Source organism: Amphibalanus amphitrite, unplaced genomic scaffold, assembly GCF_019059575.1.
Source record: "Amphibalanus amphitrite isolate SeventyFive unplaced genomic scaffold, NRLGWU_Aamphi_draft 000976F_arrow, whole genome shotgun sequence".
Lineage (NCBI taxonomy): Eukaryota > Metazoa > Arthropoda > Thecostraca > Balanomorpha > Balanidae > Amphibalanus > Amphibalanus amphitrite.
The window spans coordinates 76,525-88,673 of record NW_024882470.1 but is presented as its reverse complement, the minus strand read 5'-3'; the positions used below and the strand labels follow the sequence as shown (position 1 = coordinate 88,673).

Below are 12,149 nucleotides of genomic sequence, written 5' to 3'. Positions count from 1 at the left end.
TAAACAAGGCCCCTATCTCATCCCTGCGTAACACGCGCATCGATTTTCCGGCGCCTACGCAGCGTGCACTACGCAGTTAATGTTTCTGATTATCGCCACGAGGGGGCGCTCCTTTCAAATACTCCAAATAGAGCTGTGAACTCTACTACGTGAAACAAATGTGGCGCATCCGTTTAGTGGCGCAGTCATGCAATAATTTATTTGTTTTAATTGATAATTTGATAATATCTCTCGAGTGTCAAGTGTGCAAAAGCGTGTGATTGTGGACTATTTCATTCATATCGAGGACAAGCTAAGCGTTTAGTTCTGGATATCATTTTCAGCCGCATAATCAGGTAGAAATCGAACAACATTGACTATTATGTGTAGGAACCTCTAGCATTGTATTAGCGTTAATTATGTTTTTGCAGCTCATGGAAACTTGTTAAGTTTAAATTTGAATCCACCCATATAGGGAAATATATTAAAAACACCACTTGGCTGCAATTTGGGATGACAGTGGTTTTGGGAAGTAAATGAGAGACGTGTGGTTGCGATTACTTAGTTATGGTACTGCACAGTGCACAGGCCACAGTCATTTTGTTATTTCTTCATCTTGTGAGATGATTTGTAAAATCTCTTTCATATTGATAAATAGAATGATGATCAGTCAAATTTTATGAATAAACATGAATGTATTCAACAATAACACATTACGTTAATACGACTTGCAGCACAGCAACAGCATGGGCGCTAAATGACCACTGCGGTCGATATGCCATAAAGACCTAACAAACAAACAAGCAGAGTAACAGCTAGCAATCCAGGGCACTGTTTTGCTGCCATATTTTAATAGCAGGCTACCAGCCTGCTGTTGTTTCTTGGCTTCTCATTAATTTAATTTACATGGTATGTCCAATGGACCAATGAGAGGCCAAGAAATGTCAATAATGCATTTTTTTAATGGGAAAACCTGCAACATGCTGATAAAAATTATGACGGAGCAGTACCCAGGTCAAGACTATGATTGCCATTTGCCAACAATGTAAGAGAGTAGATTTGTCACCACTGGATTGATAGTTGGATATAAATAGTGAAGTCCAAATGGTGGTTACAGGCCCTGCAGCCCTGAAGCATTTCATAAAAATCATCAATTTTTGCCTGAAGTTTAAAGAAGCTATGTTCAGGTTGAAACAGAGGTTTTAGGGTGTGCAGTACAGTAATGGGAGAGCCCAGCTGCCCAACACTTTTCCATCATTACCAAACTGGATGGGAGCTATCTAAGTCATTTGTTTTGTAAGCTTGATCTGAGGCATGGAGCATTGGTGGCTGTGTTGGTTCATGAATGGCTGATATTACAGCCTCAGGGGTTCAAAATGTACTTCATTTATTTTGAAGTAAGGATAATGAGTTCAAATTGTGTGCCATTCTGACTGATGATCTGCAGCTTGATAAGAAATATTATTCAATGAGAGAGGAGCAGTTGTTGTTATTTTTTATCATTTTGAAAATAAGCTTCTCTACTTGACTGTGCTCAAAAGATGGAGTGAATGAGCGATCACATTTGTGGCATATTCTCGTAATGAATAACCTGACATTCATGTGAAGTCAAAGGTGATTAGTATGATTTTATTATTCTTCAATGATTTGAAAAAATGAAGATAATGATAAGTTTCGCATTCAAGTCAAAACTGATAAGCTGATTTACTGCTGTATATAGATAGATTAGACCTTAACATAATCTCAAGGAACCACTTGTAGCCAATAAGAAGGACTGAACAGCTTGTATCTTGAGCTATCTCTAACAGCAACTTAATATTGGAGTTATTGGCTCAGAGATCAGAATATGTAACCCAGTTTTACATATGTGCATAATGAGATGAACTGATAAGTCCATAGTAATTCTAGCAATGTAATCTGTAAATTATTGTTTCATCAAAATATATCTCAGTTATCTTCTACTCCTGTGTTATACCAGTGTTACATATGAATTTTATGTTCAGGGATTCATATGGTACCAAAGTGAAGGCTGCCATCCACTGTGACAGAATTCTGCGCGGGGTCGGCGCGGAGTCGGCCAGCAATCCCTCCGCGCAGGGACTACTAGCGCACCGAGCTCGCGGACACCGCGCTGACTAGCGCCCGGGAGTGTGGCAAATGTTAGAAACCTGCGACCTGTCCGTCCGTGTCCGGGGGTGAGGTCGGGGCCGGTAGTGTGTAGAGCTGACCCGTCTCTGTCCTCTGTCCAGGGGTGAGGTCGGAGCCGGCAGCTGTGAGGATCTGACCTATGACCCGTCTCTGTCCTCTGTCCAGGGGTGAGGTCGGAGCCGGCAGCCCGCCCGGCGGCTATGTGGTGGTGACCTGTGACCTGTGACCTGTCCTCTGTCCAGGGGTGAGGTCGGAGCCGGCAGTCCGCCCGGCGGCTATGTGGCGGTGACCGGGACGGCTGGGACCCGAGTGCGGCTGCGCCATGCCGCCGCCGCCGCCGCCGCCGCCGCCGGTCCGCCGGTGGCAGCAGTTTCCCGGACGGAACCGGTTCTTTTGCGACGGACGCATCATGATGGCACGCAAGATGGGCATCTTCTATTTCACCGTCACATTGATTGTCGGCACCACGACACTCTTCTTTGTGTTCGAGTGAGTTGACATTGCATTACTGATTTTTCTGAAGCGCGGTGATAAACAGTTTAGGCTAATTCAAACATTGCATGTAGGGTTTGGTAGGTAGGTAATCGTTTCCCTTTCACTTTCCCTTATAGATCAGTTTAGCGCTATTTCAGCTGAATTATTGGACCTATTATGCTTAATTGTGTCAGTGTTCCGCTGTTGTGGATGCAATAGCTCTGAGTTTCATTATTATTTCCCATCTCTCTGACTCTCTTCTGTCTCTCTGGGAACAGCCTGTCAGCTCCTTTATCAGTGTTCTGTGTCGCCGAACACTACTACATATTCGTTACCTAATTGTCTATCTAGCAGTGGCGCTCTGACCCTCTGCTGTCAGTCCAGATGTTCCCAGTTACACTGTCGTGCCGTTCTGACCGTCCGCTGTTCCTCCGGCAGCTGTCAGTCCCTCGTGGAGTGGATCACGCCGTTTGGCAGTGTGCTGTTGTTCAATTCATTTGTCTTTGTGTTGCACTACCTTGACGCTCCGCTGTTCCACCGGCAGCTGTCAGTCCCTCGGGTTCCACTGTCTTTGTGTTGCACCACTCTGACGCTCCGCTGTTCGTCCGGCAGCTGTCAGTTCCTGGCGGAGCGGATCACGCCCGTGATCCCGGTGGTGGGCGGTGTGCTGTTCGTCTTCGTCATGTCGGCACTGCTGCGGACCAGCTTCAGCGATCCGGGCGTCATCCCGCGCGCCACCGCCGACGAGGCGGCCGACATCGAGCGGCAAATCGGTCAGTGAAACTGTATTTGTCGGCAATTTATAGTCTGTTGTCAGTTGATGCCATGAATGATGTCGCTTGCTAGTGACTGGCGGAGAGTGTCGCCCACCTTAAGGCTGATGGCCTTTGACCGTCCGTTCTGTGCCTGACGCCGTGTGTTAGCACTCAGCCCACGGCGTAAACGCTCCATGTCTCCCATCCTACCATGGTCTACTTTCTGTACCCCCGTCCTATCTCTTACAGCATGTATCAGCCCACTCGTCACTCACTCTCCACGTCTCCCGTTTCAGTGCCGAGTAACGCGAGCAACTCGCCGACGTACCGGCCGCCGCCGCGCACCAAGGAGGTCGTGGTGCGTGGCCAGCCGGTCAAGCTCAAGTACTGTTTCACGTGTAAAATATTCCGGCCGCCGCGCGCGTCGCACTGTAGTATCTGTGACAACTGCGTCGGTGAGTGAATATAGTGCCGGTCCTCGCCGGTTCTCGGGCTTACCTCGGCGTGATGAATAGTCGGCCTCTAGTGGCACGGGGCTGTCGGATGCAGACAAGCCGTGGGCAATGTAGTTACCATGTCTGCCTCTTTGGAATATGCTTTTGGCATTTTTTGTTTTTGTTTTTGTTTTGTTTCACGGACTAGTGCTCCAATTCTTTGGGAAACCAACACATCATGCTCTGTGGGTGCCCAGCTCTTACGTAACTTTCTGATATCCGATATTGCCTTGGCGGATTTGGATGATCTGTTCAGCTGTCTGTTCCACATTCCTTTTTTATTTTAACGTAACCAGCACGCTATCATTTTCCACAGTTCATCAGTAAACTTAAACGTTATTTGAGACTCAAAGGGCATCAAAGGGCATGTTTTCAAGGATTGATGGATATGTTGGTATTTGTTCTGAATAGCCGCGATGTGTGTCCCTGTTGTATGTCAAAGTCGTCCCGTCTCCATATGTGTTTCGTCTCGTTCCAGATCGGTTCGACCACCATTGCCCGTGGGTGGGCAACTGTGTCGGGAAGAGGAACTACCGATACTTTTACATGTTCATCGTCTCGCTAGCTTTTCTCTGCGTATTCATACTTGCTTGTGTGGTGACTCATCTTATCCTGTGTAAGTCCAATGGAGAGCGCTAGTGGTATGGTTGATCGATGATGTCAAAATTATTTATGTTCAGCTTGCTTGCATTTCAGTGTATCTCGAGTATTTCTGCAGACTGAACCGTTAGCATATTGTTTTGTCGTTTTCTTTTCGTACTTCCGTTTATTCCATTGAGCTTTAACTACATTTCTTTGAAGGAAGCTCACGTACTTCTACCTGTTGCCAATGACCACCAGCCGGCTGGTTTATCTTGCTGCGCTCCGTCCCGAACCCGGCGTCACCGCCGAGCCTAAATTTAGCGTAACATATGCCCTACTCCGTCCACAGTGACCAAAGACGATCGCCAATTCCTGGATGCTGTGAAAGAGTCACCGGCGAGTGTGATCGAGGCCGTGATATGTTTCTTCTCGATCTGGTCGATTCTGGGCCTGTCTGGCTTTCACACGTACCTGGTCTCCTCGAACCAGACAACCAACGAAGACGTGAGTAGCTAACGGCTATAGCGCGATAAATTGCTGAGAATATGGGACCAGGCGGCTTAGAGGGGGACGGGCATGGAAGGGATGGCGTTGTGATCGTGGTGTGCAGAGTTGAGATAGTCGAAGACCGACAACAAGGATGGTAAAGCCATCGTGAATTGCTATCCTTGGTGGGTTGCGAACCCAAGATAAAGACCATAAAAAATTGACAAGGTCTGTCGTGCTCGTGATTCGCTATGTCACAGTGGCTATTCAATGTCTGCTTTCATTTAGTAATGTAAGCGAATAAGGCATACGTTCATCAGATTCTATGCCATGAGAAACTCGTAGGCCAAGTTCTGTGAATGTCTGTCGGCGCGTGGGCGGACGCGGTCATGTCGTTTATCGGCTGCACGCACTGTTTGCCGCGGCTATCGGCGGCCTTAGTGACGTCGCACCGCCGCGTGCGGTGTCGTCGTGAAGTGGGTCGCGGCCACCGCGCGCTCCGGTCAGCCGGAAACACCGTCATACCGACCAAGATAACTTTACTAATCATTCCGACGGCACGGCGGGGGGGGGGGGGGGGGGGGTCAGGAGGCTGGGGCGCACGGAGATGAATCAACATCTTCTCAACGCTGGCAGTCGGTTTTATTACAGGATGGATATCACTTATCAGTAAAGTAGCGAATATTTTTGTAAATGCAAACATTAGCGGTCTGCACGCTAAAGGTCGAAATTTTGCTGAATCGATGGAAGCGCTTACTTTAAGCATTAGTTACGTTTTTGGGGATGCATGGCGAACGTTATTTTTAGCCCAGCCAAACCACTCCGCCACTGAATGATCGTATGATATTGCCACTGAATACGCGTGTGGTACGTCCGATAACGTCAGTACTGGTCGCTGGCTCAGCTGCAGTCGGCAGCTGTGGAGCGTGGGGGGAGTTATGCGCGGCTGGCGGGGTCAATCTGCGCTCACCCCCGGTACCCGCAGCTCGGGGACGGTGGCTTATTCATAGTCGAGAATGAGATACGGTGTCAGTAAATCGATGCGTCGTGGGTTTCCTATAACCACTGAACCAGTGCCGGCGAATCGAGTATGCCTGTCGCATGGCAATGTACCCCGTCAGAGTGGAATGAATCGAACGGCAACATTGCTGTTGAAACATGATGCTCAAAATGTTTATGGGCACCCAGCCACTAGTCATGGCTTTTCCCTTTTCTCCCGTTTTCTCCTAGTTCATGGGTCAGAATGACGTATGGACTGTATCAAAAGTGGACTATGACTACAAGTGTTTTCATTAATCTACCGGCTTTTTTCAGATCAAAGGGTCATTCACGGGGAAGCGAAGTGAAGAGGCCTTCAATCCGTACGGACAGGGCAATGTTATCTCAAACTGCCTTGATGTCCTTTGCGGACCAACTTACCCTAGTTTAATAGGTAAGTGACGTGTGTCTAGATTTCTCTTAGTCTGATCGCTCCCTTCACTGGTATTTGCAGTGTGCCGTGTTTATCAGACGTCGCCTGTTTGTCTCTCTTGTCCGAATATGTCTGTTTATCTGCCACGTCTCTATGTCTGTGTGCTCTCTGCCCGTCCATCCTTCTGTCAATTTACCACATCTGCGTGTGCTTGACAGAATATTGCTGTTTGTGTATATGATTATTTATGTCTGTCTGTGTGCAAGTGTATCGTCCGCGCTCGTCCGTTGAGGCTGCTCTTCTTTCTCTCTGTCGCCAGTGGTTCGTCACGTTCCAGTCAGTGTGTGACGCCCGATCTGTCTGTAAGAATGGCCGCCTCCCCTGAACCCGGGGAGGCGGGCTGGCTTGCTGAGAATGACCTGACCCTGCCGCACTGACCGCACACAGAGTGATCCCGCGCACACAGCCCGCACGCAGATACTGCCTCTCGTGCCAGCCTGACATCGGTCACATAGCTGATACTGACGGAGTGGTATGAATCTGTGAAATGCCACGCTAGATTGCATTTTGTTCGGGTGATCTGCGCCAATTCCAGTAGTTACAATTCCGAAAAAATAACGATCTGCTTTGATAAGAGATTGCTGAGTTTTTTTTAACTGTGGAGTCGTTTTGGTCTAACAAGTAGGGACAGTCGTTGGTCTTGAACGCTAAATTATCACGAAGAGCAGAGCCTAAAAGATCAAAGTTCGACGAAGGTAAAGGCTGTTTTCCATTGCTTCACGGTCCGCACGTATTGCATTTATTTGATTTATAGCGTTGCTGAGCCCACGCTACTCTAAATCGCCGAGCCGTAAACCTCGACATACCCATATCTACCCTGTCTTTTCTCTAGTCTTAGCCCTTCTCAGGTCATTGTCTTACCTGACAAGCGTTCCATTGCTCCCTTTGGAAACATATTGTCCGGCGCAGTATCGATGCCCGGTTAGCCAGGGGTCCTAGTTATAGCACCTTGCCTCTTAGCTGGGCTAACGCACGTAGCTTTATAGACTTTTTCCTCCAAGCATTTTTGCATCGCAACCTTTGTCCTCCTGTCAAATCAAAGCCCTTCCTAGTGGCCAACTTTTCCCCTTTTTCAATATCATGCTTCTCTCTTTTTAGTTATTTTCTTTTTCCCTCAAAACTGCTTATTTGGAGCATAGCGACGTCAGGTTGAGGTACCGACCTTTTGCGATAGGGGTCGCGTGTCTAGTGTCTAACTCCTAGCTCAGGGAATTAGAGCGTCATTCTCCTTGCCTGAACTCCGATGGTGAGAGCCCGGTTTGATTTTCTTTGGCGCTCGCTACTTTCTCCAAACAGAGATAGCCTGTGGTTAGTAACAGTAGTCGTGTTATAGGCAAAACGAAATCAGTGAGCAGAGTGGGCCTAGTCCGGCTAGTGGATTCGGAGGTATTTAACCTCTAAAAGTTGGCGCTGGTCGTGAGTTCCCAACCTGACCTAGAGGTAGAGGTTATGACCTGCTCAGCAAACTGCTTGGTGTGGAATGCTATAGTATGGCTCGACATCTGAAGTGTTTCCTTTTCCTGTCGGGCTCTAGGTTTCCACCGTTCCGCATCCTCGTGCCTTTGAAAATATGTATATTCTTAACAGCAGCACACCATTGTTGAGCATAGCCACACGTTTTGCGCTGATCAGGCGGAACTGGCTGACCCTGTATAGCGGTACTTCTGTCCCCGCTGAATTTTACCACACGCTGCCTATCTCGCTGCCGTGATCATACCAGCTGCATTTCTAGTTTCTCAGATTCACTACTGATTGTCACCCGTGTGGCCGTGTTACTTACATTCAGTGTGACTAGAAAGTGCGTCCCGTGTCCCCGTCTGAGACAATACCTCCCGTGACCCCGTCTGGGACAGCACCCTACCGTGCTCCAGTATGAGACAGTGCCTCCCGTGTTCCCTCTGATCGTATTCCCTTTCTGTGTGTAGACCTGTGCGGTCTGGTACGGTGGCGTACCGTGCCCCTCTCTAACCGTTCCTCTGTGTGTCAGACGGGCGCGATCTGGTGCCGCTGGTTGTCGCCCATCTAACATTAGTCCCTCTCTCTATGTGTGTTCAGACCGGCGCGGTCCCCCATCTAACCGTAGTCTCTCTGTCTGCGTGTCAGACCGACACGGTTTGGTGCGGGTAAACATACTACACAGACACTCTATCCTGTCGTCGTCTGACCGCAGTCTGACCGTCGTCCCCCTGTGTGGTAACCGTCGCGCTCTGGTGCCGGTGGTTCTTAGTACCCTCCTGTATCCCAATCTTACAGTGTCCATCTGTGTATCCGGCAGACCGGTGCGGTCCCCCGTCTAACCATAGTCTCTAGACTCTATCTGTGTGACAGACCGGCGTGGTCTGGTGCCGCTGGTTGTCGCCCATCTAACACTAGTCCCTCTCTCTGTGTGCATCAGACCGGCGCGGTCTGGTGCCGGTGGCCACTCCGGAGGCGGACCCGGCCCCGGAGCAGCGCAGGCCCGGTGCGGCGGCGGCGGCGGCCGACCCCCGCTCGGGCCGTTCCTATGGCGCCGTGCACAGCGCCCAGACCAAACCGACCGTGCCGACCAGCCAGGTGAGAGACCGAGGGTGAATAGAGAGGCTGGCTGGTCTGAGGAAAGACAGAGACTCATGAGACACTAACGGTGTGTTGTTACAGGCACGATGGCTGTGTTTAGCACACTGGCCGTTCCCTCCATGTGTCTGTATGTGTGGTAGTCGGTATGTGTGCTATTATAGATGTGTTCACTGTAGGCCGTTCGGTAGGCTTAAACTCAGAACCACAGCAGGGTGTTGACTGTCCCTCGTAGCGTAGCACTGTCATGGTGGTCCGCAGATTGTAGGATACTTTTGGTGCCCAGATGAAAGACCACCTGTCGGTGTTGGGCTGTGACCTGTCCCGAGACCACGGTAGTTCGATGTAGTTTGTGACTGCAGTGTAGTTAATGTGAATGACCTGTATTCCGTATATAACTGTAGCACTGTTTGGACAGTGTGTGACAGTAATTCCTTCCCACTGTCTGTCCTCAGAGGTCATCCTCTTCCAGTCCTACGGGGTCACGGCGTGTCAAGTGCACCCCTCCGTCCACGGCCACCTTCTCACGGCCCAAATACCATCCTCTCAAGTAGCTGCTACCTTCTCCCGGCCCAAATACCACCCTCTCAAGTAGCTCCTACGTTCTCACGGCCCAAATACCATCCCCTGAAGTAGCTGCTACCTTATCCGGGCCCAAATACCATCCCCTGAAGAAGCTGCTACCTTCTCCTGGCCGTAATATCAGCCTCTGAAGAAGCTATTTCCTTCTGACTTGCCCAAGTACGACTACCGCCGCCTCTTTTTGTTCGAAATATAATCATCTGAAGAAGCAGTCCCGTTTTTCTCGGTCTACAGTGCGTCAACCCATGAACAAACCACAGCCGTTTTCAGACCTGATAATACTCCCACAGTACCCGTTCCCTTTTCCTTCCGAGCTACCGCGACCGACTGAGCTGTCAGTCTCCAATCCCAAATACGACATATCCAGTTACAAACACCTCTGTAAAGTGTACCTTTCTCACAGTTTCCTGAACGGATGTTGATGAGTGCACAGCTGGTATTCTCCCAAATCTGGTGTTGGGCCCGTCACTAGTAGTTAGTAGTAAGCGTCCACCCCTTGCCGTGTGTGTGGCGCCGTCGAGCCGAGCCGAGCCGGGCTGACGAGCGCGCGCTGGTCAGGTGGTGCCTCTTCCCGCCATACCGAGCGTGCCCGCGCCCAGCGGTGACTTCTAGCGACGGGCGCCGGCGGCCGGCGCGTCTCAGGTAGGCACCGGCGGCTCCTCGAGAGGCGGAGACTCCGCGCCGCCGGGTCTGCGGCTGAGCCACGGCTGCATGAGGCTGAGAGAGTGTCCAGGGTAAATCCATTGTGTCTCACGGTTTGGCCAGAGCACTGGAGTTTGTACATACGTCATACTGTGTGCGTGTGTTTGCAAGCAAAGCCGAGTGGACGCAGCGAATAAACCGAGAGCATGATGCACTTTCGATCGACATGACGGCTTCTGAAGCACAATTCTGAAGGTTCGCATCGTGTTGTCTGCATGGGCTTACGTTGAATATTGAGTTTTACTTTATTTGATTTGAATGAACCACCTTATGACATGGTGCCGGTATGCGTGGCTGGATTTTGCGTTTGGATATGGGATATGCATCATGTGATTTTGTGCTGGTTTTGTGATAATGAGTATCATGGAATAAGAGTAAATTTTTCAGAAACACGTAAATTGCGTACTTGTGCCCTACATCTCAATAAAGTGAGCCGGGTTTTTAGCAGTTCGCTCCGCGTGGAGAACTTGCCTCCCCGAGGTGGTCGGACGCCACGACCACCTGACCTCAGGCTAACTGCAAGCCGTCCGTCAGACCGATGTTAGACGTGTCGAGTGTCACCGTTCGTAGGGAGGGAGCGTAGGGCACAGGTCACTGTAACCCGTGCCCTACCAGGGTGCGGGCGGCGGACAGAAGCTGTGGCTACATTTCACCTAAAATATAGTGAAAGGACCAGTGCTTATTTGACGTCACTTGCATTTCGTATACTTTTTTTCTTAAGTACTGTGCGGCTTCCTCCTTGAAAATATTGCACCCGCTGTGTAAAATACTGCACTATAGGCTACGACGTGAGCTGAAAATAACGCGTCCTCGGATGAAGCATTATCAGCTTCCTAACTCATTGTAGTTGACGTGTGAACTCTGCCCACCTCAGCTTAGTTCGTTCGTTCATGACATCATCCGTCACGCCTGTCCACTATCCCGGGCGGTTCCCCTTGTGACCTCTGAACCCTGTGACCCTGACCTCTGACCCCTGACCTGTCCGGCAGAACGGGCACGCGTCAGTCAGCGGCCGGTCGGCGGCCGCCTCGGGTCAGCCGGGCCACCGTCGAGCCGCCGCCGCTGCCGTCGCCATCGAGCGGCCACAACGTGAGTGATGCGGAGAGGGGGGGGGGGTTGGGTGGGAGAACTGTGAGGGACGTGAACTATGGTAAGAAGAGCCGTGTGGGGCGAGGGCGGTGGCTGGGAGAGGTGGGTTACACTGGACGCTGGCTGGGATGGATGACGGGGAAATACTATAACGAGTGATGATTTTAGGCAGTGAGAGGCCGGACAGGGTTTGGAACAAACCGGGTTGTATTGTGAAAATAAGCGCAATTTATTTTAAACACAATGTGTAGCACGCTCCATGGGAAGTCTTTAATTGGCATTCGACTCCATCCGATCAGAGATGCAGTTACTTCAGCTTCATCGCAAGTGTGCAGCAAGGTGTTCAGTGTCTTGTGTGCGCCCTCTGACGGTTGACGTTTGTGTCTCTCATCTGACCGGTCCTCCGCCCACCGCCAGGCGGCGGCGGCGGCGGCGCGGCGATGGACACGGCCGACCTGGACCTGGACAGTCTGGACGGCTCAGAAACACTGAGCCACGAGAGCCGTGGCCAGACCACGGACAGTGAGGCGCGCTCCAACGTGGCGCTTATCCGACTGGCCCACAGCGCCGTCTGACCGACCGACCGGCGCCCGGCGGTGGACGGACGGACGGTTTTCTAATGTGTTGTGATGTGATGTGACGAAAGAGACGGGCCGGTGAATCGTCCCGTAACCAATCGACGTGCTGATATTGCTGAACGACGCCGGCGATACATATACTATTTTATAATCGACAATTAATACATGGTAATGTGCCGCAGTGTGAAACGGTTGTTTTGTAACGGTATAGTCATGGATAACGTACAGTGAAGAAGAGGGATAAAGCTACAGCACA

At 50.5% G+C, this 12,149-nt stretch overlaps 1 protein-coding gene across 4 annotated transcripts; it reads left to right on the top strand.

Annotated features, from left to right (window-relative positions):
• The first annotated feature begins 130 nt into the window (after positions 1–130).
• Positions 131–12,082, top strand: LOC122368791 (palmitoyltransferase ZDHHC18-B-like). 4 transcript variants are annotated; one of them, XR_006254299.1, is made up of 11 exons: positions 131–335; positions 2,370–2,616; positions 3,214–3,374; positions 3,653–3,811; positions 4,329–4,466; positions 4,782–4,936; positions 6,233–6,350; positions 8,785–8,942; positions 9,398–10,166; positions 11,216–11,315; positions 11,733–12,082. XR_006254299.1 is itself a non-coding variant. In XM_043343036.1 (10 exons), exons 2-10 carry the CDS (start codon positions 2,450–2,452, stop codon positions 11,888–11,890), a joined length of 1,314 nt encoding a protein of 437 aa, XP_043198971.1. In that variant the 5' UTR covers positions 150–335; positions 2,370–2,449; the 3' UTR covers positions 11,891–12,082. The 4 variants fall into 4 exon arrangements, 2 of the variants coding, with proteins under 2 accessions (XP_043198971.1, XP_043198970.1); XR_006254300.1 differs by having other exon boundaries at positions 153–335; positions 10,083–10,166; XM_043343036.1 differs by lacking the exon at positions 9,398–10,166 and having other exon boundaries at positions 150–335.
• The last annotated feature ends 67 nt before the right edge of the window (positions 12,083–12,149 follow it).

Excerpts from the sequence above, each read along its gene's own strand:
- LOC122368791 (XM_043343035.1), top strand. The coding sequence starts at position 2,450 with ATGCCGCCGCCGCCGCCGCCGCCGCCGCCGGTCCGCCGGTGGCAGCAG. Across the intron at positions 2,617-3,213 it reads ACACTCTTCTTTGTGTTCGA|CTGTCAGTTCCTGGCGGAGC; the intron begins GTGAGTTGACAT and ends TTCGTCCGGCAG. Across the intron at positions 4,937-6,232 it reads ACCAGACAACCAACGAAGAC|ATCAAAGGGTCATTCACGGG; the intron begins GTGAGTAGCTAA and ends GGCTTTTTTCAG.